The 26,847-nt window shown below is 31.9% G+C and overlaps 2 protein-coding genes and 1 long non-coding RNA gene across 3 annotated transcripts; 1 reads left to right on the top strand and 2 right to left on the bottom strand.

Moving 5' to 3' along the window:
- Nucleotides 1–6,594: 6,594 nt before the first annotated feature.
- LOC123897827 (leucine-rich repeat receptor-like serine/threonine-protein kinase At1g17230) lies at nucleotides 6,595–12,040 on the top strand. The gene is made up of 3 exons (XM_045948614.1): nucleotides 6,595–10,381; nucleotides 11,246–11,635; nucleotides 11,873–12,040. Exons 1-3 carry the CDS (start codon nucleotides 7,435–7,437, stop codon nucleotides 11,887–11,889), a joined length of 3,354 nt encoding a protein of 1,117 aa, XP_045804570.1. The 5' UTR covers nucleotides 6,595–7,434; the 3' UTR covers nucleotides 11,890–12,040.
- A 2,085-nt stretch (nucleotides 12,041–14,125) lies between these two features.
- LOC123897866 (serine/threonine-protein kinase WAG1-like) lies at nucleotides 14,126–15,869 on the bottom strand. The gene has a single exon (XM_045948659.1). It carries the CDS (start codon nucleotides 15,790–15,792, stop codon nucleotides 14,344–14,346), a length of 1,449 nt encoding a protein of 482 aa, XP_045804615.1. The 5' UTR covers nucleotides 15,793–15,869; the 3' UTR covers nucleotides 14,126–14,343.
- A 7,507-nt stretch (nucleotides 15,870–23,376) lies between these two features.
- Nucleotides 23,377–25,576, bottom strand: LOC123898051. Its single transcript, XR_006805194.1, has 2 exons — nucleotides 25,422–25,576; nucleotides 23,377–23,583 (listed from the first exon to the last, which is right to left on the bottom strand). It is a non-coding gene; the product is annotated as an uncharacterized LOC123898051 (long non-coding RNA).
- Between the last annotated feature and the right edge of the window lie 1,271 nt (nucleotides 25,577–26,847).

The following is a 26,847-nucleotide window of genomic DNA, read 5'->3' as shown; positions in this document are numbered from 1 at the left end:
TATTTAACGATTAAAATTTAAAAGTATAATTAGATTATATTTTATTGTCAAAATAGTAATAATAAAAAAGATAACACATATACACCAAAAAAAAAAAAAGATAACACATAATGTGGAAATTGCATGAGGTGTGCCCTGTAATACCTTGATCTTTAACGCATAAAGGATGCCTTTTAAATCACTAAATATATAGACTAGTTTGAAATTACTTTTAGTCTCAATCGCCTATACATATACATCCATATAAAAAACGATTTTTTTAAACTCATTTGAAAACAATGATGAGATAAATTCACAATATCGTCACTACTAGAAAAGCTGTTTTTAGAGTCGGACGAAAGTCCACTCTAAAGGCTAAAAACCGACGCTAACACTTCTTTAGAGTCGGATTAGAGCACTACAAGAAAACAATGTATTACTGGCGGCCAAAAGCCCTCAATAATGCACAAATTTCGTCAAAATTACATGCATTATTGGCGGCCAAAGGCCCTCTGGAAAATGCTCGCCGGTAATCTTTACTGGCGGCCCAGGACCGTCAATAACGTTACTGACGGCCTGGAGCCGCCAATAATGCACATGACAACTCAACGGTCAAAGCAAAAAGGATGCTCATTTGTGACGGCCTGCAGCCGCCAATAACGGAATTCGAGGGTGAATTCCTGGCGAACCGCAGCCGTCAGTAATGTTGTATCAATTTAAAAAAAAATAATTTAATAATTTAATTATTTAAAAATCAATTGATTTTTAAATAATAATTAAATTATTAAATTATTTTTTTAAAATTCGAGTTTTAATAATTTAATTTTTTTAAAAAAAATATACTGCAGAATAAATAATTAAAAAATATTAAATATAATTTTCAGAGTGTTTTCAGGTGTTCTTTTCTTTTGTTTTTTTTGGGCCATCCTAATTTCCTCTTAATTAGGTTTCTTTTTCTAAAAAAAAAAGATTATTTAAACTGACTTGTTTTCATAATATTTCCCTAAAAACTCTCATTTTTAGTTACAATTATTTTCTCATAAAAATCTCTATTTTTCACTTAATTTATTTTCTTCTTATTTTTCTCACTCTCAATTTTAGTTATTAAATTAAATAAATTTATCTTATGGTTTCTGTCACTAATTTAATACTTCTACCCCACAATTAATTCCATTTACACATACACACATCAAAATTACTTAAATTCTAATAAAATAAATATTTTCAAAAAATTTGGGCGTTATAGGAGTAGGCCCTTTGTTTTTGGCCAAATCAGAATAATTTTCTTGTGTCTTTTTCTATCCCTTTCATCTCTTTTATTTTCTGTGCAAGTTATTTTCATTTTATGTAATTGTTTTCAGCAACTTTATTTTGTACTTTCTTATTTTATTTAAAGTTATTCTCAAGCACTTTATTTTATTTGGCTTAATTATTTTTAAGTGCTTATTTTTAGTCGTTTTTTCACTACACAATACACCCTTGTGTGTTTGGAGTCATTCGTTCACCAGAGTATAGGATTACAAAATAACATAGTACTAAAATCTGACACATAAAAACTAAATTATTGATCTATATAATGTTTTCTTGCCGATTTTTAGTTACTAGTATTTAATTGTTTTCGGAAGATTTATTAACACCCACCATTTGTTGACTTTCTTTCAATGATTTCACAACCACGTCTAGTTGTGGTTTATAAGATTTGGATAGCAAACTCAACAATAGTAACACTTGTTCTTCATCTTTGATATTGTCGCATGCATTCATAAGTCTTGATACTAACCCAATGAATTTACTAATATGTTCAAACACATTACCTCAGCTTCATCTTCCATTTTCAGCGAGTACAAATTTATTTTATATCAATCGCGATTGGTTAATGTAGTTGATGCAAACTTAGATTCCAACAAATCCCACAATTTCTTTGGACATGTTTCTTTCACTACAGTCATTTTAATCTGTGGAGCAAGTGTCGATCGAATTATGCTCTCTTTCTTTTATTGAATTGTACTCCACACTAAATTTTTCATCTCACTTAGTCTTGAATTGTGCATTGCCATTAGGAAAAGTTCATCCTCCCATCAAACAAAGGAACATCCAACTTGAAAGTAGTCATGACACTATTTGAGAAAAACCACAAATAAGATCATAACCAATTCCTCTCTTCAAATAATCGTTAGTACAACTTCTCTTTCTCTCTCGATTGGATTTTTTTCTCTGATGGCACTTGTTGAAAAAATAATCAGGAAAAAAATCTTCACACAATAAATAAAATAAGCATAATTTTCAAACAATAAAAAAAAAAACCAACTCACAATAATATTTTACTGCTAAATCTGTAATTTTTATGAGACGAAATTGTAACCTATTAAACTCTCACAATTGCAATGTTTTACAAGGACTAATATTGCAAACTCTCTCAACTATAACTTTTGCACGAAAAAATTGGAAAGCCTCCTCTCAACACTCACAATTACTTAAGCTTCAATACACCCAAAAAACTAGAGTTGTTGTAGTGAACGAAACTTAATATAACTTTCCATATAATAATCTTCTATCTATTTTTCTTCCAACTACTCGATGTTGAACTTCTTGAAAGAGTATCTTCTTTGACACAACACATCATGGCCATCATGATTAAGTAGTAATAGGGCCTGTTTGTTATAGATTTTTTGAAAATAGATTCTTAAAGTGTTAAATAATTTTGTGTAAAAATTTTTTACAAAGAAACTTTTTATAAAAGCTTCAAATGAAAATTTGGTTTGAATAGTTATTCTTAAAATTTTATTTTAGGTATTTGATCATTTTATTGAAATTTTTTTTGGATATCAAAATTTCAAAAAATCATTTAATTATGAAGCTATTTCAAATAGATTTTCATAAAAATCATTTTTGAAATACAACATTTTGAAAAAATTGTGATTTTGACTATGTTTTGATTTTTCAATAATGTGTGTTTATGTTATACGATGTCAAAATTAGTGTTTAAATTTAGAAAAAACAAATAAAAAAAACTTGTAATATTTTGAAAAACGATTTTAGAAAAATATATTTTCAAAAATACAAAGAAAAAAATCCATTTTATTAAATCTAAAACAAACATGCCCATAATTATATAGCTAATGGGAAAATCATGTAGTATTCATGAGAACATAACGACAAAGTGATAGAAGACATCAATTAACATGTGAATAAGCCAGGCACCCTGGATTTCGAAAGAATCACAAGAGGAAATTAATTGGGGGAAATTATAGTGCAATCTCTTTAAAACTTTTTGTTGTCTTGACTATGAAATGTAGTTTTCTTTTTTTTTTTTTATTATTTTTTATGTTGGAAATATTAGAAGTCAAGATGGTTGGTAAGATGGCGGGGATCGTTGATTTCTATCTCACATGAGTGTGAGTTCAATTATAACTATTAATATGAGAACTTTGTGAGTGGACATAATTCAATTGGTTGAAACATATTATATATGATATATAGGGACTAGGATTCGAATTTCAGTACTCTCTCTTAATCATCTTAAAAAAAAAGTAGAATTATAGCCACAATTCCATAGCTACGTCTTACAAACTCTTTCAAATTTTATCATTCTCTAATTACACACAAATAAAATTTATAAAAACAATAGCATTCTCTAACTATTATAGTAATTCATGATGAATTGTATTATACAGGTATTAAGTTCTTTTAAGGATTGGGTTCTAGTAGAAAAAATTAGAGAAGTTAAACTAAAAATTATATATAAATAAATTATAGTCAACTTAGATATCAGAAAAGTGGAAGAGCTTTAAGAAAACAATATGAAACACCCAATGAGGAATTTGCATTATTTTTCTGTCTTTCTATGAAAGATGGGTAGAAGTGGGGGGACATCTATTTTTGGTACAATATTTAGTGATGATGATGCCATATTGACTATGCCATTATCAACTACTCCCTCCGTAACACTTTATAAACAAAAATTCAATTTTTAGGTTTATTGTATATTTAATGTATCTGGTCTATATTATGGATCAAATACATTAAATATACAATGAACCTAAAAAATGAATTTTTACTTATAAAGTGTTATGGAACGAGTACCACATTGAAGACCATAATAATAATGACAATAACAAGAAGTTATCTTAAAATTATTGGATATTATTGGATATTAGTTAAGCTTATTAAGAAAAAAAAATTATCTTAAAATTTATGCATTTAACACCTTAAAAGTGTAAAAGTTACTTTATAAACATTAATTTTATCTTTTATTTTCATTTTTGATATATGCTTAACAAATAACAAGTGTCTCAGGAACACTATTTAGCGTGACATTTTATATATTACGTCATACTACTCCCAAGATTAATTTAATTGATAGTATTTTTTTATATAAAATATTTAAATTAAGGGAGACACACCCTTGTTAATGTAATTAAACAAAAAGCACTATTAACTTCTGATTTGGATAGAATATTAAGGTTGATCTGATTAGAGTAGTGTTATGTTGGTGTTGAAAGCGAAGGGGTGATACCTATAAGTACTTTCACATTAAGAGAGTAAAATTAAAGTGAGAGGATAGAGAGTGTGTACCCTACAATGATAAGAAGAGGAATATAGTTTTTTTTTTCAGCTTTAAAAAAATTGATTTTTATGTATTTTTGAAAATATACAAAGAAAAAATGGATACTATTGAAGGGCGCAACATCTATAACTCACCTCCCTTTACTCCAAACCAATGTTTTTATAAAAATTTTCTTTGTAAATTTTTTTTACACAAATTTATGTAACACTATAAAATCTATTTTTGAAAAAAATCCAAAACAAACTGGCCAATAATTTATACAACATCGGAAACACAGGTTGTTGTGGAGTATAGGGAGGAGAGTTATAGATCGTGCGCCCTTCAATAGTATGTTTTGCTATCCTTTTTTTCTTTGTAAATTTTTAAAATTAAATAAAATCAATTTTTTTAAAGCTGAAACAAACAACGCTATATTCCTCTTCTTATCAATGTAGGGTACACACACTCTTTATCCTCTCATTTTAATTTTACTCTCTTAATGTGAAAGTACATATAGGTATCACCCCTCCGCTTTCAACACTAACATAACACTACTCTAATCTGATCAACCTTAGGGCACATAACACTACTCTAATCTTAAGATAAATGTGAAATTTTTTTATTGAACTTGTGGTGTAGGCTCTAAACATTAAATTCTTTCTATCATTAAATGTTATATTTCTATTTTTAGATAATTTATGTGCCCTTAGGACACAAGTTAACACGACCCTAAATTTTATATTTGAGAATAGATCATCTTCGGCTATAGGAGAGGTCCATTGAATCATGATGATTGATTTGTATTATCAGAGAAAGTTAAAGAAAAATAAAAGGTGGAGATTTAAATTGGACACTCTATGGTGTAAATTCCACCGGAGAGGATCCATTCTCAATTTATATATACTACCTTTGTTCCTAATTATAAGACTCTGTTTGACAAAAATGTACTATTCATTTACCTTATTTTGACCGTATTTTTTTTAATAATATATAAACATAAATATTAGCATATAAGATCTTGTTCAATTTGTTTTGATGTGTATTTTCAAAATATTAATTTTTTATAATTTTTAATAACAGACGATTAAAGATATTAGTGATCAAAATTGTGTATTGGCGTACATGCAGTGGTCAAACAGAGTCTTATAATTAGGGACGAAGGTATTACTAATTAATTTCAAAATTCTTGATTTATCCTAGGGCGTTCATTAACCACTTGAACATAATGTCTTGGTTAATGTAATTTTATTGTTTTTTTTTAATAAGCAAAAATTGAATTATAAGGAGTACAAAGGGTACTCAACCCTTACAATTCAAAATATATCACTTTAGATGCATTGAAAACAATCTAATGAATTATTGTAATTTCTCGTTAACTAAAGATATTATTATAATTTATTAAAATGGTGACATTAATTATTGACTAGATACATTAGTTATCCAATGAATTTAAAAAGTGGAGTACATATTAAGGTCTTAGAAATTATGTTAAACGAGGGTTTTAAAAGTCTATAATACTATCCGCCCCTAATTATAAGATCCTGTTTGACAAAAATGTACTATCCATTTACCTTGTTTTAACCGTATTTTTTAATAATATATAAATGTCAATATTAGCATATAAGATTTTGTTCAATTTGTTTTAGTATTTTCAAAATATTAAATTTTTATAATTTTTATTAATACATAATTAAATATATTAGTGATCAAAATTGTACATTGACATACGTGCAGTGGTCAAACAAGATCTTATAATTAGGAACGGAGGTAGTAGTGTTTTAGTCTAAATTAATATTTTAGTAAAATTAATAGTATTTTAATCTATATTATAGATCAGATACATCACTTATTTAATGAATTTAAGAAGTACAATTTATAATTGTGGTCATATTCAAATTACAAATAAGACCTTAATATTGTATTCAAAAAGTAAGATATATTTTATACTTCATCTCATCTTATATATAAAGAAAAAATATAGTGTTTAAATTCATGGTAAAATTGATATATCTAAACGACAAGAGCAAGCGAGGGAGTAGAATTTAAGTAGCGGTGGAGAAACAAAGCATTGCAGAAGAGATAGATAATTGAACTGTGATTAGGCACTATGGCACTAACTTTCATACACTTTCATTCATATTCATATTGGAAATGATTACACCAATGACTCAAACAACACACCATAAAATAAAAATCAAAATCAAAATCTCCCATAATGTTTATATTTTCCATATTGGTAGGCTCAGCAACAATGGCGGAAATTTTGTATGATCCTAACAAATCAACACGTCCTTATTCTCTCTCTCTCTCTCTCTCTCTCATTCCACACACACACACACACCATTTAGTCAACTCCATCATGTGTCAAACACAAAATCATCATAGTAATAGTAACTGTTCATGCAACAACAAAACAAAAAAAACCACACATTATGGTTCTGATTTTTCCATTGCCACACATCATAGTAACTAGTCTATGTTTATGTTTATGACACTTTGCTGTAAAGTGTTGTATAATTGTGATCATTTCACGTTTTATCATAACTTTTTTCATGTTTTCATTAATCAATGTTATGTCTTTTTATTTTTCTCTCTCTTCCTTATCTCTCTGTTCTGTATTCATTGCTTTCATGGGTCTATTTAATTTTTCTATCTAATCAAAAGGGTCATTTTATTTTCTCATAATTTGGTTCTATTTTTCTTCTTCTCACCGCCAAAGTTAACTCTTTTTCTTTCACAACACGGTATCTTTTTTGTTTCTATTTCAGTTTTCTATGTCATCTTCTGTTTTGTCTTGAATTTCTTAATTGTCTCATGTTCACACTTTCTGTGTATTTTGCTTCTGTTTTGTTAAGTTTTGATTTTTAAGATAACCCTTTATGTGTTTGTTGATTTGTCTATGAGAGAAAATGGCATTGGAATTAAGTTTCCATTCAAAAAATGTGTTTTTTTACTTTTACATGATTCTATTGTTTAGCCTTGGAATCTTTCTTGTAAGTTCAATTAATGAAGAGGGTTCAAATCTTTTGAAGTTCAAAACTTCACTTTTGCATTCAAATGATAATCTTGTTAACTGGAATGTTTCTGATTTAACTCCATGCAATTGGACTGGTGTTTATTGTATTGATTCAATAGTAACTTCTGTTAATCTTTACCACCTTAATCTCTCTGGTAATTTGTCGTCTAAAATCTGTAATCTTCCATGGTTAGTTGAGTTGAATGTCTCCAAAAACTTCATCTCTGGTCCAATTCCTGATGGTTTTGTGAACTGTGATAAACTCGAGGTTTTAGACCTTTGTACAAATAGGTTTCATGGACCATTTTTGACGCCTATTTGGAAAATCAAAACACTTAGGAAGCTTTACCTTTGTGAAAATTACATGTATGGTGAAATACCAGAAGAGATTGGTAAATTAACATCACTTGAAGAGTTAGTGATTTATAGCAACAACTTAACAGGAAGCATTCCTGCATCGATCAGTAAGTTGAAACGGCTTAGAGTTATTCGGGCAGGTTTGAATGGTCTCTCGGGAAAATTACCTTCAGAAATCAGTGAGTGTGAAAGCTTAGAAACATTAGGGTTAGCACAGAATCAATTAGTAGGTTCTATTCCAAAAGAGCTTCAGAAGCTTCAGAACCTTACTAATTTGATTCTATGGCAAAACTCTTTTTCTGGTGAGCTTCCTCCTGAGATTGGAAATATTAGTAGCCTTGAATTAATTGCTTTGCATCAAAATTCATTAATCGGTGATGTCCCGAAAGAACTCGGGAGGTTACCGCGGTTGAAGAGGTTGTACATGTATACAAACCAGTTGAATGGAACAATTCCACCTGAGTTAGGAAACTGTACTAATGCTATTGAGATTGATCTATCTGAAAACCATTTGATTGGTATCATTCCTAAGGAGTTAGGTCAAATCTCTAATCTTACCTTGCTTCACCTATTTGAAAACAATTTGCAGGGTCATATTCCAAAGGAGCTTGGAAATTTGAGGCTGCTGAGGAATTTAGATTTGTCGTTGAACAACTTAACAGGTAGAATTCCATTGGAGTTTCAAAATCTTAAACTCATGGAGGATTTGCAGCTATTTGATAATCAACTTGAAGGTGTGATTCCACCTCATCTTGGAGGTTTTAGAAACCTTACTATTCTTGATATATCTTCAAATAATCTTGTCGGTATGATACCGATCCGTCTTTGTGAATATCAGAAGCTTCAATTCCTTAGCCTTGGATCAAATAGGCTCTTTGGAAATATTCCTTATAGATTGAAAACTTGTAAGTCACTTGTGCAGTTAATGCTTGGGGATAATCTTTTGACAGGAAGTTTACCTGTTGAACTGTATGAACTTAATAATCTTACCGCGCTCGAGCTTCATCAGAACAGATTCTCCGGGCTGATTAGCCCTGGAATTGGTAAACTTACGAATCTCGAGAGGCTTCACTTGTCAGATAATTATTTTTCAGGTTATCTACCTTCTGAGATTGGAAATTTGTCACAGCTTGTAACATTCAATGTTTCGTCCAACCGTTTCAGTGGAAGTATTCCGCACGAGTTAGGAAACTGTGTGCAGCTGCAGAGACTTGATCTCAGCAGGAACAAGTTTACTGGTATGCTTCCAAATTCAACTGGAAATCTTGTGAATTTGGAGCTACTAAAAGTTTCTGATAATATGCTTTTTGGAGAAATACCGGGCACTTTGGGGGACCTTAATCGTCTAACCGATTTGGAGCTTGGTGGAAATCGGTTTTCAGGAAGCATCCCTTTTCGTTTTGGAAGACTTTCTGCTATTCAGATAGCACTAAACTTGAGTCACAACAATCTTTCTGGTACAATTCCTGATAGCTTAGGGAGCTTGCAAATGCTAGAATCACTTTACTTAAATGATAATCAACTTGTCGGCGAAATTCCTTCATCAATTGGTGACTTGCTTAGTCTTTTAGTATGCAATGTATCTAACAATAAGCTGATAGGAACTGTTCCTGACACAACCCCATTTAGAAAGATGGATTTAACAAATTTTGCCGGGAACAACGGTTTGTGCCGTGTAGGTACTAATCATTGTCATCCATCTTTAACTTCATCCCATCATGCAAAGCCGATGAAAGACGGTTTATCAAGGGAAAAGATAGTGAGTATTGTCTCTGCTGTGGTTGGTTTTGTTTCTCTTATTTTCATAGTTTGTATATGTTGGACTATGATGAGGCGCCGCCGCAGCGATTCTTTTGTTTCGCTTGAAGAACAAACAAAGCCTCATGTTCTAGATAATAGCTATTACTTTCCAAAAGAAGGCTTCACTTACAATGATCTCTTGGAAGCTACTGGGAATTTTTCAGAAAGTGAATTTATAGGAAGAGGAGCTTGTGGAACTGTTTACAGAGCTGTTATGAATGATGGTGAAGTTATTGCCGTCAAGAAACTGAATACACGCGGAGGAGAAGGAACAAGCGTCGACAGAAGCTTCCTCGCAGAGATTTCAACTCTTGGAAAGATCAGGCACAGGAACATTGTGAAGCTGCATGGATTTTGTTATCATGAGGATTCTAATCTTCTATTGTATCAATACATGGAAAATGGAAGCCTTGGTGAAAAGCTTCATAATTCAAGTTCAAAAACATGTGAACTGGATTGGAACATTAGATATAGAATAGCTCTAGGAGCAGCAGAAGGCTTGTGCTATCTTCACTATGATTGTAAACCTCAAATTATTCACCGTGATATCAAATCGAACAATATTTTGCTTGATCAAAGTTTTCAGGCTCATGTTGGAGACTTTGGATTGGCAAAGTTGATTGATTTTTCATTATCAAAATCTATGTCTGCTGTGGCTGGATCATATGGCTACATTGCCCCAGGTAAGAATAAGTTCAATATAAAGGTACTACAGCAATTGTAGTTTTACTTGTTATAATAATCGAGTCTCATTTTTAATCTAGTTATAATTTACTTCCCGATGTTCATTTTTATAATAAAGTGAGCTGAGAAAAGAATATCTAGAAAGCATATTAAGAGATTGTATTAGCAGAAAAGATTATCATTCACTTAATGTTTAGTACAATATTATAGGTAGTTGATTTTAGTAGTGGCTAAGTACATTTTTTCACACTTATTGAGTAAGTAATTCTAAATTGTGCTCCGCAACTGCAATTGTAGTCGCAATATAAAGATTTTAGATGTCTCTGTAATAACATTGTTGTTGGTGTGTCAAGTGAGTTAGAAGTCTCACATAGGATGGAAAAGTGAATGATGAGCAACATATAAGAGAGAGAACCCATATACCTAATGCCTTAAGATTTTGAGTTAGATGTGGTCTCTAATCCACTTATGTGGTTGTTCAACGCCCAATGTGATGATCCTCCGGGATCCCCTCACGACCAACAACTGCAACAACAATTGTGAATGTATTGTAAGCATTTGCCTGCATTTTTCCACAATATCAAGGTTGTAATCATGGTTTTAAATTACGGTCCTCAACCGCAATTGCAGCCGCAATATAAAGGACTCTGAAGTCTGTGTAATGGCATTAAAACTGCAATGACCGCATATTACCGCAATATAGAGGTTTGCAGCCAAACCGCAAACGTGATGGCAACCGCAATTTAAAACCTTGGTTGTAACTGTAAGCACAACTGCGGCTGCAAACACAATTTAGAACTACGATTCAGTCACTATATTGCTTCTACTTTTCTAATTGTTGCTTGATTTATTTATATTTTCAGAATATGCTTACACCATGAAGGTAACAGAAAAATGTGACATCTATAGTTTTGGGGTAGTTTTGCTGGAACTAGTTACCGGGAAGTCACCAGTTCAACCATTGGAACAAGGTGGTGATTTAGTTAACTGGGTGAGAAGATCAATTCAAGCATCAGTACCTACATCTGAATTATTCGATAAGAGATTGGATTTGAGTGAACAAAAAACTGTGGAAGAAATGTCTCTTATACTTAAAATTGCACTGTTTTGCACCAGTTCATCTCCACTTAATAGGCCTACAATGAGAGAGGTAATTGCAATGTTGATTGATGCTAGGGAATATGTCAACCAATCACCAACCACTCCTTCATCTGAATCTCCACTTGATGAAGATAAAAGTTCTACTTCAAAAGGTTAGAATGCTCAAATGTTCAATAAGCAATTTTTTGTCTATCTATAGATTTGGATTCCCTCCTGTCAAATCTCAATCGTTGGATTCATCTAACGACTACTTAGTCGTCAGAGAGATAGGACGGGGCTATAATTATACCAAAATTCCGCATAAGATTGCATCAAAAACAAAATTACATACAATTTGGTATAAATAATGAGTGACAAACATATTGACTTATCATAGTTTGTGCATGCAGATGGTGGTCTTGAGTAGTGAATTACAAGAAGCTTCACTATGTCCTCAAAGAGTCCAAAGGAGAGTTATTTGGATATTGCATCATTTCCACATGTTTGAATCTTGGCCCATATCTAATTGAATAAGTAACTTTAGCAAAAAGAATGTCACAATATCACTTTCTAACCAAGTTTCCTTCATGTGCAAGTTATTAATGTCCAATGACTATCTTTATGATTTTACACTACACAAGTTGGTGTAAATTGTAGGTTTCTATGCTAAGTCTACTCGTCTTAGACATTTGTAGTATACTTGTATGCATGTCGCAGCGACTATAGAGGATCTAAACACGGGGTTGGCGGGTAATGATGGGAAATGAAGAAGTCTCGTATCGGACAAAGTAAGGAGAATGAAAATGTATAGGGTGATGTTTGTTTAGACTTTTTAGTTGGTTTTCTCACGCTCCACCATATATTTACAAAATTCTAGTGATACCCCTTTACAATTTAACTATATATCTCATTTAGTCAGTTTTATGAATTCTCTCAACTCTTCCACTCCATATTTTCTCTAATTTTACATGATAGTAGAAGAAAGTATCTCTTAGATGTATAGAATTTACATTAATTATGTAAAACTCAATTTTTTTGGTAATTTGGGAGTATTTTAGAGGTACATTTTCCTATTTGTTAAAATGTGGGTGTAGGAGGACCAATGTAGGGGTCTAAAAATATTACCCCAAATGTATGTGTACTTTTCCCATCACTTGCACTAATGGTAAAATCTGTAATCTCTTAGCTTTTGGAGGTTTTTTTTTTAACCAAAAAAGTGGAAGCAAAGAGCTATATCCACCCGAAAATATATTAAAAGTAAAGAACAACCATAAATGGAGGGGACCAAACCAAAACTCCATTAAGAACAACAAAATCTAAAATTAAGCATGCCTAGCTTGTTCCTTTTCAAACAATCGGAAATAAACAAAGGAGAATCCACCCAACAAGTGAGAGATCCTAAAGACAATCCAAGGTTAGCAAGGACTAGGAGGTCAGCCATCTGATTGCCTTCCCTGCAAATATGAGAAACAATTCAAACTTCTAACCATTACCAAAACATTCTTCCATCTATTTCTTAACGGTCAAACTACAGGTTTTGTAGGGTTCTTAAAAGCTGTAACCACTAAAGTAGAATCAGTTTCGAACCAGAGATTGGACCATCTTTTATGAAAAACAATTTCAATTACTTGCATAGCTCCACAAAGTTCAGCATAGTAGGAGGAAGTCACGCCCAAAGGTTCAGAAAAAGCAAGTGATGGTCGAGATTAAATTCTAGTGATTTATCGTATCAAGTGATGTTGATTCAAATCATGCGGTGAAATTTCGATTTTTGGCTGTGGTATGGGGTTGATTCAAATTATGGTAAAAAGTCTAAAAGGTCGACTCGAATCATGTCAGTTCTGTTCATAAAAACGAAATTAAAAATTTGATTTTTCACTATAACCATAAAAGGGGAAATACGATAGAAACTTAAGGGTTTAAATTTTTGTTATTAGTTTCACTTTGTCTTGTTATTAGCAAGTGGAGTCGTTTGTGGGGGGTCAAAACAAATTTTGAAGTGAGCACTACGAGTACTAAATAAAATGTTGGAATATTTTCGACAATTTTGGATTGTGAAAAGTGAAGATGATTTTTTTTTATTTTTAATAAAATTAAATGATATTCATTCATTCAAATTGATACAGAGTATATTGATGTAATACAAATTTAAATTCACTAAAAACAAAAAGATGCATCTGCGAACAAACTCACAGTATCCATGTTAATAGCATAAAACAGCTAGTTACATAAGCCTCCGAATATTGCTATATTGAAGTGTCTGAAATATCTATGCCTTGATGATACAAAAGTCGACATTGAATGAATTTGCACTTGATCGAAATTAATCCTTCAAAATGAAACAAAGGAACACCGCACAAAGGCGGGATAACCAAATACAACACCGCACAAAGGTGGGACAACAAAATACACCAAAACAATTAAATATGTGAAAAATCACACTTATTTAATATAATTAGAAAGAAAAAACAATTTGGAGGGGTGATATCACCCCTCTTTAATAAACTAAGAAGAAGAAAAGAGAAGTGGCGGCTAGGGTTAGAAACTAGAAGAGGAGAAGGAATGAAGTGGTTGATATTATGTGATTCGAAAATATTTGTATGAAGATGAAAATCTTAATCGAATAAAATTTTGTAAAAATTCATTTTCAAATAGTCGAGAGAGGGAGAGAGATTAAAGCAAATAAATGAATTAGCTAGTTTTATTAATGTGATTCATCATATTGATTCTCCACTCATATACAAACTGTGGATCTGTTTGGTATACATGAAAAACTACACACCAAAATTGTAAACTATTGTCACACTATTGACTATCCTATATGTTGATTGTACCGTGTAACACCATTCAAAACAAAAATTGAACCAATGCTCAATTTTATTTACCTAACCTTACTATTATTATTAACATAACAATAATGATTATTATTACTATAGTTTGAAAGTAAATCATATCTAGCTCCTTTATTTTTCAATACACATCCAAGCTTCTTCCACCATCCTCTCTTCTTCTTACTAGTCACATGACTCAAATGTGTATCCGATTTTTTCCTCCTCAATAGTCCCTTCACTTCAGGTGGCTTATAGGTCCTAATCAAAGGCCACTTGATTCCATAAAAAAAAGGATGTTGTTTAACATCGGTCGCACCTCTAGCACACCCTAATCTCTTCTTAGGATCTTTCGCTAACAACTTCTCTATCAAATCTCTCGCTTGTGCCATCCCTACCTCTTCACTCTCCGCCACGTGGAACTTCACGTCCTTATTAGATGCTATATTACGCAGTGTGTTCTCCTTGTTACACCCCTTAAACGGCGTTGTTCCATATAACAACTCATAAATGAAAACCCCAAAAGCCCACCAATCCACACCGTTACCGTGACCATTACCAGAAACAAGCTCTGGCGCTAAATACTCGTGGGTTCCAACACATGACCGTGAAAACGCCGTAGTTGGTTCTGAAACAAACTCCGCAACGACTCGCCCACTAGAATCGCCAGATCTTGATCCGTTATAACCGAAACAACAGTAAGTGGGACCCACATGCGGTTTTTGAACACTACAACACTCGAAAGTAGGCTCCACATCAGCTTTAAAGCAAAGGTCAAAATCAGAAAGCATAACGTGTCCATCTTCGCGTAGAAGCACATTCTCAGGTTTCAAGTCACGGTACACAACACCAAGCGCATGAAGATACTCGAGTGCAACAAGAATCTCGGCAGCGAAAAAACGCGCCGCCGAGATCGTGAGTCGGTTTCCCGGCTGTTTACGGAGGAGAGAGTGGAGGTCACCACCAGGACAATAATCAATAAGTAGACACGTGTAATGAGAGACATCAATACGCGCGTATAGCGTAGGGAGAAAAGGATGATCAAGCGCGTGAAGAATCTCCGCCTCCATTTCCGCGTGAGAGAATTTCTTAGGAGTAAGAAGATCTTTATCAACAACCTTAAGTGCAAAATTTGCGCCGTCGTAATCACGGAGGCGGCAAAGAAACACACGGCCAAGGTCACCGGAGCCGAGGTGACGGAGAAGTTTTAAATGACGGAGATGAAGACGTCCGTCAGAAGAGAGATTTGTTGCAGCTTTAATAGCAGTCCAGTTTGGATCAGAGCTACGGTGAGGACGGCGGATGATGGCAGAGGAAACAGTGTCTGTTGCAGCGGCGGAAGCGGTTGAGAGACGGTCGTTGAAGCTGAGAGCAAGACTGCTTGTGCGAGCTAAACTGGTGCGAGCGGAGGAGGAGGTGAAGGTCCGGTCGGTGGTTGTGCTGGTGAAACTGAGGTCTAAGTCGGAATCGGGGGGTGGGAATAGAAATGTTGGTTCTTCCATTGATGTGAATGATGAATGAATGAAATGTGTAACGTGTTTGTTATGTTATGTTACTACGTTGGTGTTTGGTTTTGGTTTTTTAAGTATATAAAGGGATAGGAAGAGAGTGAAGGTGGGTCAGAAGGTTCAATAAGTTGACCCATATTATTGATGGAGACAGTAGAGAGATAGATGCAGAGGTTAGGTTGACCAACTGGAGTGGAGCTATAGCTATTAGATTAGAATTAGAATTTTGAAGTTTAAGTTATTAAATTAATTTTTATTTTTGGTACATAGTTTGAGTTATTTAATGAATCAAAATAGATCATATATATATATATATATATATATATATATATATATATATATATATATATATATATATATATATATATATATATATATATATATATATATATATATATATATATATATATATATATATATAAAATTATTTGATAGATTTATTAATCGTTAGTTGTTTGGTGGTGATTGACGCTAAATTTAGTAGGGAGAATCACGGTTCAATTCTCCGTAACTGCGATTAGGAAGGGATTGAAACTATTTGATGTCAGAACTGATCCTGAATCAGATTAAACTGATCGTGAAAGCCAAAAAAAATATAATTATTTGATAGATTTAAAAAATAAATTTTACTTATGATTATGGTTGGAAAAAATAACTATAAAAAATAATACATTATATTCATTTGCTCAAACATACTATCCCATATAAAAGATAACCCTTCTATATTTCATTGTCACATTAAAATAATACATTAATATATTAATCACATATGCGTCTATAAAGGCTAGTGTATATGATCACTACATTTTTTTTTTATTTATCATTTTTCAGATTTATTATTACTTATTTTCATAAATTAATTGCAAATTGCATTTAATTTTAGTTCTCTTTTTTTCCTATAATGATAATCAATAAAAATTATTTTTACATCTTCACATGACTTATTTCAAAGAAAACAAAAAAAAAATTATACATCAAATTATTATGTTTTATTTTTTTAATAAGTGTAAAAAAAACAAATCTTATAATTCAAGACAAATGGATATTTATTTTGTAGACAACAAATAGGTTCTTCATATTTCTAATTTGTTGCATCCCTTTCGGTTAACATTTGTTACCTTTTTGCACAGTGGTAGTTAATGACGATGTCTATCATGATTGATATTTGATGAAAAAGACATATATAATAGAGAGATTTAATTAAAAAGATAACGGTGCAACAAATTTTTGTAACAGAAAATAACTAAATATTTTGGTGAAATCAGAATGTGACGAACCGTGATATCCGAACGGAAAATTATATATCTGTGATATGAAGTGGTGGCTCACATAATAGCTTAGAGAGGGGAGTGAGAAAGGGAAAAACGATGGCGGAAGCGATTATTGAGGATATTTAGAGTGAAAGTTTTGGTCGTTGAAGAGTGAAGGTTATGGAAATCTAGTGAATGTTTCGAGAAATTGAGAGGAAATTTAGTGAAATTGGGAGGAAATTTAGTGAAACTGGGAGTGAAGGTTATGGAAAATTGGCGGTGTCTGTAGTTGAAGATAAAGTTCAGGAAAGTGAGAGTAAAAATAGAAAGAAGAGGGGGAACCGAAGAGGAGGGCGCGTATTAAAAAAAAATAGATAATTATTTTAGCCACGACTAAACCATAGTAAATCCATATTTTTACTTGAGATCAATTTAACCATGGCTAAATAGTAAATTTTTTATAATAAATGTATAACAATATAACAAATTAAAAATTCAAAAGATCCAGTCATTATTTAAAAAATTTAAGGCTTAAATATGAAAATGGTCCCTGCAATTATGCCCTGTTTTGATTTTAGCCCCTGTAAAAAAAAAATTGATTGTAGTCCCTGCAAATTCTCAAAACTTTTAAAAAGGTCCCTGAATTGAATTTTTTGTTGACATGTCAAATTTATGATGATTTGGCAGATGCTGTCTAGACTTTTATGGTGACGTGGATATTTTAATTAACATTTCCATTTAACTTTTCACATTGAAATTAATTTTTTATTTTTCATAAAAACAAAATTAGTTAAATATTAGAATTAAAATCTGCTAATAAAATTGAAAGGGAAAAATCAAAAGGGTTTGTTTTTTTCATCTTCTGTAAGTTCCTACTACATAACACCGCAACAAATTTCACAATTCAAATTCCAATAAACATTTTCCTCCTACAAAATCACTTCGATCCAAAACACACAGGAAAAAAAACTCCGAAAATACTGAATCAAGCTTCTTCGGTTCCATTGGTAGATGATGATATTCAGGTACCACGAGGAGGACAATTATGGAGGCACTGAGGGAGAGGATAGATGAAGAAGAAATATAGTGAAAATGGATAAAAAAAATTTAACTTCTATTTCTTTTATTCCTTTTTATTTTTCATTCCTCCATTCCTCCATTTTGATCAATAATCCACCAAACTGATACCAAAATGATCGTAATTGAGTTAGCTTTCCACAGAATCAAACTCCACTAAATTTGAAGTTACATAGAGAGATTAATTACCGTTTTAGTGAAATAGAGGGGGTAAAATTCCGATTTTTTTCAAAATAAGGGGGGTAAAACTGTATTTAAGCCTATTTTATATTAATCTTGTGTTTTATCTTGTTAAAATAAAAAAAAAATAGAAAGAGCTTAAATCCAGCATCCCTGACCCCTTCCGGTTCTACCGCACAGTGAACAAAATTCAACAAAATCCTTCAACTTTAATTTTCTTAATTTTCTAATAAAAATTAACAATATCTTTCATTGATTTTTTACAAAAATAATATCCTTCTATATATAATCATGATATCACTTCCACAAATTCACACAACAAAATATAGAAAATAGAGAAAAGAGAAGAAGACCAATTTCCCCAAAGATTGAAAAACCCTAAAAATAGAAGATTAAAGAACATAGAAGAGAAACAAGAAAACCCTAAAAGCATTATTTCGGCGGTTGTTCTTCCATGGAGAGAGATGCCACCGCCGGAGTGAGGCCAAAATTGAAGAACAGAACGGAGACACACGAGAGAGAAAGAAATTGTTTCACATAGAATAGAGCTTTTGAAGAAATTACTGAAACATGTTTTAAGATTCTAAAATTACAATAATTCATGTGGGTGTCATTTTGATAAGTTTGTAAATTAAAAGAGTAATTTAGAAAACTTATATTTAAATAAATCTTGAAATTACATGTTAAATTATCATTACATGTGGACTAATTAAAAGTATACACCTTAACGATGTACCGGTATACGTTCACATAATATGTGTAATGGAGTATTCACCAGCTTAAAATACCTTTAAAAGTCATGTATTCAATTTATGTAAATTCTAATATGGACCACTTCATCAAGTGCATAGTGGACCAGTCATGAATAACATTACAACGAATATGAATTTTATAAAATCTACTTTTGGATTGAAAGTTTATATCATACAAATCATCCATAGAAAAATTTAAAAAAATTGAAAATCATTTGATATGTTATTGAGACACATCAAGATTAACGGTTTATTAAATAACGTAAATCTTGATGGATCTCAATAACATATCAAATGATTTTCAAAAAATTTTAAAAAATTTATGGATGATCTATACGATATAAACCTTCAATCAAATAGTAAATTTCATAAAATTCATATTCGATAGATTACTTATCCACGATGGACCACTTATAAAGGTGGTCCACCGTAACATTAGCCTTCAATTTAATACCATAAGGTAGTAGAAAATTAAGGAGAAAAATGGGTGACGATGATGGTCCCATGTGATATATATGGTGGGGCAGTATACAAGAGTTTTAAGCTCTTGAAGGGTTTGGGACCTACGTGGGAGGAAAGGGATTAGTGATGCTGTCTGCCACGTGGTCAACATTGGACCTACATTGTCGCTTATTCACAATTCAATATTCCATTTTTTCCTTAATTTCTTAATAAATTATTACTTCAGAGAGTGGGCTATAATACACAGTTCACTAATAAATAATGGAGCTCACCTTCTTTTGGTAGCAATATTATTAAAATTGCTGCTAATAATAATAATAATAATAATAATAATAATAATAATAATAATGGAGGTTACAAAAATTATTCATCATGTTAGCATAATTCAATTATCACAGTGTTCTTGATCTATCTCTCGCTGGTGATTTAAAATTAGAAAAAAAGACTTTAGTTTTGATTGTCATCAATGGTGGACAGATCCGCTGTTTGTATGTGTATTTTATAGCTGATTTTTAGTGTGCCGGGTAGGGATGGTAGTATCTCGGAGGATTTTTAGCTTATACGCTCTTGATCTTGGTGCGAAGAGATTTTTGCATTCTTTTTCTTCAAATATCGGAATATTTTGTAGAATGGCTAGAGATTTCTCATAGATTCTATTATCTTCCTTCCTCCCTTGAGCTTGTATATATTATATATATTATATAGTATTGTGATCATGGTTGGATTAAACTCATTGTATCTTTATTAGGCATTTCTTGTGTATTTTTTATGGCTTAACTATACATTCGGTCCCTTACGTTTATTTTAGGTTTCAAGTTGGTCCTTTACGTCAATTTTATCACATGTGGCAGTCAATTTGCATACGTGGACTGACACGTGGCACTTGGACACGCTGACACGTGTACTATTCAAACGGTGTTAGTGACAAAACTAACGGAAAGGACTAACTTGAAACTTAAAATAAACGTAAGGGACCAAATTGATACTTTTTAAACGTAAGGGACCAAATTGAAACCTAAAATAAACGTAAGGGATCAAATGTGTAGTTAAACCATTTTTTATTTATTGTTATTCTTTGTCTTTTTTAAAATTAGAAGAAAAACAAAACATAGACATACTAACTTATATATAAGTTGGAGTTTGAACTCTTACATTTTATTTATTTATTTTAAGAGTAAAATTTTAGTCACTAAATTATTTGACTAAATAAAGTTATTTTTGATAGTATGTTTGTAGAGCAAAAATTCATTTTGAAGATGTAAAATTTATTATTCAACTCATTTTTACACGAATATATCAAAACATAAATTCAATCGTCAACTTAATTTTTACTACGATTAATTTGAGATAATTAATTCACTCAAAATTAATTTTGTGATCTCTACAGGAAAAAATATAAATTTATTTTTTAATAGGGGTATACAAAAATTATGAACCGCCATCCCTAGTGATAAGATCCAACTGCTCTTCATTAATGAGGGTTGTGTTAAATTTAAGAAATCTTAATATTTAATTGCAAACAAAATTGAATTGAAGGAATGGGCGATGCTCCCTTGCCTGACTTGCACATTATAGTCAACTCCAATTTATTTAGGGAATCTGATCTCCTCTAAAATTGTCGAAAAAACAATAAGTTTTTTTTTTGTACAAATTATTACACAATTATATAATTATGAATTTATTTTGAGAAAAAAAAAAGTTTATGGCAAAAAGAAATTATAGATATCACATTCAACGATTACATTGTAGTATATTCCAATATTTTTGCTAAAACACTATAACTAATGAGTCTAATGTCACTAACGAGTCTAATGTCAATTTTTGCTAAAACACTACAACTAATGAGTCTAATGTCAAATTCGAGAATAACAAGGATAGTGAAAACAGTCTCAAATCAATGATGATAAAGATAGAAACTTGAAGTCTTGATGAAACCTGCATTTCTCAACAGACCCGAACAATTATCAGAGAATCTTGGAATGAGATAATACCATAGTCAGATAAATGCAAAATAATCCGACTGCCAACACGGTAACAAGAACAAGCACCTACACTCGCAAGGCCTAGCCCTTTCGAGCAAGCGACCATTAAAGAAAAGCACCAAATTGCAAGGCATAACCTTTTTAAGCAACATAACAATGTCGCCACAGAAACAAGAGCACGTCGAAGCAAAACGGTCACCGACAGCAAAGCACCACCATAAATCAACCTGTGAAACATCTCCCACTAATGCATATCAAACCGACCTAGCTGTCGAAAAAACTAACAACAAGAGAAACACAAATCGAAAATCACAAACTGAGAATCGGCGGTTAAAGTATCTCGAAAGGTTCATTACCCATAATAATGGGGTTGAAAGGTGAGGCGGATGGTGGTGAGTGGTCACAATATATAAACTTCGAGGGAATCCGAATTTGATTTTTGGATGGAACAATTTCTTAGTCAAACTTTACTTAATTACCTCATCGCCGAAACTCCGAATTACTAGGGCCCGGAGATTATTACCAAATAATAATAATAATAATAATAATAATAATTTGCTATTTAATTGCTTAGAAATTAAACAACCTTGTGTTCTTTTCATGAATCCAATTGATGTTTTATGAAGATGACATCGGATTCTTTTTATACAAAGTCTTCTGAATATATGAATAATATCGATCTGTAGTTCTGACTTTTGTTCAATAGTTAGAACATTGCATATGCAAATTATAAATGTGCTTAGCACGTGGATTGGCATGACTTATAGTAATTTGAAATTAAGAGCATAATTAATGGCTCAACAACTTGCTTGCAAGTGTTTAGTGATATCCAAAACTATTTATAATTCTTAAAAAATAATCATTCGAAAAAATTCAAATTTAATTTTAAAATTAAATAATTCACAACCGAATTTTAAATTATTAAGAATTGATTTCTCTAAAAACAGAAGGTTAACACAAATTGTGATCAATACACTACACATTTATTTATTTATTTTTTTTGGAACGGTGATCAATACACGAATGATATTATATAATATATATTAGATCAAATTTATTTTATTCCAAAGCCATCTAGATCAAATTTCATGTCACAATAAAAAATTTGTATATAACAAAATTATTCCTGTTGAAGATCCTAAAACTTCATTTGGCTACAGCCTCGATGACTCTTTGTTTTCTTTGTTTTGTCATATAATGCAATGCAACCATTTATTCAGCATGACATAATGTATGTTTATATATTGGGATGGCCCAAAGACATGTGGCTTGATGTTATATTAACCTTAATCCCAAGTAAAAGTTGCTCTAATATTATTATTAGAGCTTTTTTTTACTATATAGTATTATTCTTAGAACATGGATTAAGGCATTAGCCCGAATCTTCCATGTCATGACGCTAATTCATTAAGATTCAACCTTTTTTATCTCAGTCAATTAATAATTGTTATAAAAATTCAGAAAGAAACACCAAATAACGACTAAGGCCGTTACAACTTAAAAAGGTTGCAAGACAATATATAATAATACCCAATGACTAGACTATTAACATAAAGTCCAATAACATAAGCAGACTAATACCAAATATTCAAATTGTGAGATCTCGTTAGAATATTATATTCTTACAAACTTGAATTTAATTTTTTATGATTCTTGGATTCTTATGTGGTCATATATATCTTTGTTAATTTCCGACATTGGGGAAAAAGTAAAAAAGCACATGCATCCCATAGACACAACAAACACAAGAAAAGAATTAGTGTAACACCCTTAATTTACCCCTTTTATTTTATTTTCAAAAAAATTAATTTCATTTATTTAATAAGGATGTCACACTTACTCCAATTAACTAATTCTTCAAAAGATTAAAAATCATGCGGCGGAAAATAGAAAAATAATATAAGTTTCGAAGTCCGAATTGAAAATACTGAATCAAATGACATAGTCCAATTGTTATAAAAATTTAGCAGTATAATTAAATAAAGTTTCTCCCCAACAACATCCTAACAGAGCGACTCCAATAAATAGCAAGACAACAGCTATCCGAACACATCAGCTATGATTCATCTCCTACCTGAAAATCTACGGTTGCACACCGTAGGGCCAAGCCAGAAGGGGGAATGTAAAGGTGAGCGATAATACATCAAGAAAGTAACTGAATTAAAACAACGTAATAACTAGCAACATCAGAAAACAACAAGACCACCTAAGCGGATGGCCGCGCGCATTCATCAGTCAACCACAATCATCAATTAACAATTAAATAATGAGAAATAAACAACATCATTTAAATGATCAATATAATTAAAATGCATGCAATGCGCCTAGACTCGCTACATGCATGTGGTACCAATAACAACGTCATTTCCAGTTTTACATCATGGAGGATCAACATCATTATAACAACATCATTTTCAACTTCATTAAGCAACGTCATTTTCAACATCATTTATACAACTTCAATAAGCAACATCATTGAACACATGAATGAATGAATGCATGTCATGTTATAATAAGCAACGTCAATAGTAAACATCATTTAACAACTTCGATAGACAACTTCATCATCATTATAATAACATCAATAGACAACGTCAATAAGCAACTACAACAATAACAATTACAACATCATGATTTCGGCACAACTCCAACATCATTAAAATAGATAATTCAGCATCGTTATAACCACATAGCTCAACATCATTATTCAACAAAACCACAATTCAAACAACACAATTACTATCAACGAGCAACGACTTAAAACAACACCGATACACAACAATTATTAGCAACTTCGTTTACAACACCAACTAAAACTCCATAACTCAATTAATCATTCACTCCTCTCCAAAACAACAACCTATTACTCCTTTTCAACAGTACTCATAATTCAAATCATCTTGATTTAGTTTACCGACGAAACGTACGAATTTTAAGTCAATTTAATTAATAAACATTAAGAAATAAATTCAAATCTTAATAGCATATAAAATCAGGGAGAGTGAAATACACCAAAGGGTTTCAAATTATTCAAAATACCCTACATAAAATTTTGGGAAATTTTCATGAAATTATAATATTTTTAATCACCTTTTTACTCCAAATAATTAACTAAAAATAGCTACAGGTGTCCGAAAATTACCAAAGAGGTACCAAAATTTCAAGAAAATTATTTTCTATTTATCCATAAAACTTTTAAAAACATTTGAGTCTCATAGAATCCTCACGCGCCAACACGCGCCAGACGCGCGAATGGGCGTGACTACGCGTTACTGTTCATCATCTCTTCTACCCGGTTTCCTGCAAAACGGGTCGTGCGACCCGGTAATCCGACCCGACTCGTTCTCCCTTAATAATCTACGAAATTCGACGTTCTTTATACCGTTTTGATCGTCATTCAATTTTAGGAAGATATATAGTGTTTATTTTTAAAATCGGCGACCAAATCGTATTTGAAACTAAAGGAATTCAACGTGAGTTTTCAAGCTTTTGTGATTCAATACTTCTTAATTCCAAACCACACGACCCTAAATCGATTCTCAGTGATTTAAAAACTTCACAAGAACGTTCATAAACCGATTAGAACATTTGAATTCATATAAAACTCAACTTATGAATTAACAACTCAAAATTCATATTTTAAGTAAAATAGTTATTTTCTTTTTATAACTTAACACAACACCATGAACTCAACAAAACTCACTCATAATCGGTAACCAATAAGGCACGGTTTTATCCAAATAACAACGCTCATCATCATCATCATCATCATCATAGTAAAATCCAAATTACAAATTCAAATAAATTCAAACAACAACAACCACAACATCACATGCATAAGAGCAACAACTTGAACACACATAATAAATAATAAGTATTCCTATTGAATTCAGAATTTCAAGAGTATAAAGCTCCCTTACTTGGATTGCAGTGAACTCCCTAAATTGAGGTTAAGTTTTTCCTTTCTTTTGCTTCTTTCCACTCTGCCATGAGCTATTTCTCTTTTCTCTCACCCACTAGCACTATATTTTTTTATGTTTGTTTTCTTTTGTTTGTATGAGTATACCAACTCTTCTCAACTTCACCACCCCTTTAAACCATTTAATTACAAGGGACAATAGCATTATTATTTTTAAAATGATTTAATGGGAATTAAAATTGTGTTTTTTCTTCTTTATTCTTTTCTCTACCATTTTCCTATCCACACCCCTTCTATGTTCTCAACACCTCTATATATACTTTCTACTTCTTTTTCTTCTTTTAATTTTTATTTAGCAACATCATTATTTTTATTTATCTATTATTTAATTATTCGCCACAAAATAATTAAATAAACATCGTCAATCAACACTACATAAACATCGTCAATCAACACCACAACAACTAAATAATTAAATAAAATGAATCCTAATTTTTGGGGCGTTACAACTCTCCCCCACTTATAGGATTTTTCGTCCTCGAAAATTGCCTGAAGGAAACAACGCTGGATAGGATTCTTTCATCCGACTCTCTCAACTCCCATGTCGCATTCCACACTGGTAGGTCCTCCCAGTCTACATTCACTGTAACGATTTCTTTGGTCTTTAGGTGTTTCACCGCTCTATCTTCGAATTTCAACTACACGAATCCCACGGTCAGATACCCTCTCACTTGCACATCATTAGATTGAATCACGTGCAACAAATCGAAAATACATTCCTTCGGCTGCAACTCTTGAAAAACACCATGAAGATTTGATGGCGGTGGCAATGTAATTTGATAGGCCACGCCCCATATCCTCTTAAATATATAGTACGACCCAATCAACCGCGGAGCGAGCTTTTTGGACTTCAAAGTTCGTCCAACACATGTCATCACAGTCACTCTCATAAACACATGATGTCCCTCTCGGAACTCTACTACTCTCTTCTTTTGATCGTAATAACTCTTTTGTCGATCCTAGGATGCCTTCATTTTCTATTGAATCCTTTTCACCTTTTCAGTAGTCTGCCTAATCATTTCAGGCCCCAACACTACTCGCTCACTTGATTCGTTCCAACACAAAGGTGTCCTACACCTTTTTCCATACAAGGCTTCAAATGGTTCCATTCCGTTGCTAGAATGGTAGCTGTCATTGTAAGGAAACTCTATCAACGACAAGCAACTATCCCAGCTTTCTCTCTGGAATATTCAGCAGCTTCAACAATCCTATTGGCTTCTATTATTCAACTCTGTTCTTGAATCTCATGACCCCATTCTCGGCAACTTCGTAACTCACTTCTTTTACCCAAGTTAATTAATTCTAAACAGGTGTCGACTAAGTCTCACTTCTGACCTTCTCTGGTTTCTTCCAACATAGCACTGGTT

This window comes from Trifolium pratense, linkage group LG7, assembly GCF_020283565.1.
Source record: "Trifolium pratense cultivar HEN17-A07 linkage group LG7, ARS_RC_1.1, whole genome shotgun sequence".
Taxonomy (NCBI): domain Eukaryota; kingdom Viridiplantae; phylum Streptophyta; class Magnoliopsida; order Fabales; family Fabaceae; genus Trifolium; species Trifolium pratense.
The sequence above is the reverse complement of the archived record's forward strand: the minus strand, read 5'-3'. Positions and strand labels throughout refer to the sequence as shown.

Coding starts and splice junctions, on each gene's coding strand:
- LOC123897866 (XM_045948659.1), bottom strand. CDS start 15,792: ATGGAAGAACCAACATTTCTATTCCCACCCCCCGATTCCGACTTAGAC.
- LOC123897827 (XM_045948614.1), top strand. CDS start 7,435: ATGGCATTGGAATTAAGTTTCCATTCAAAAAATGTGTTTTTTTACTTT. Junction 10,382..11,245: donor ATATGGCTACATTGCCCCAG/GTAAGAATAAGT, acceptor TTATATTTTCAG/AATATGCTTACACCATGAAG.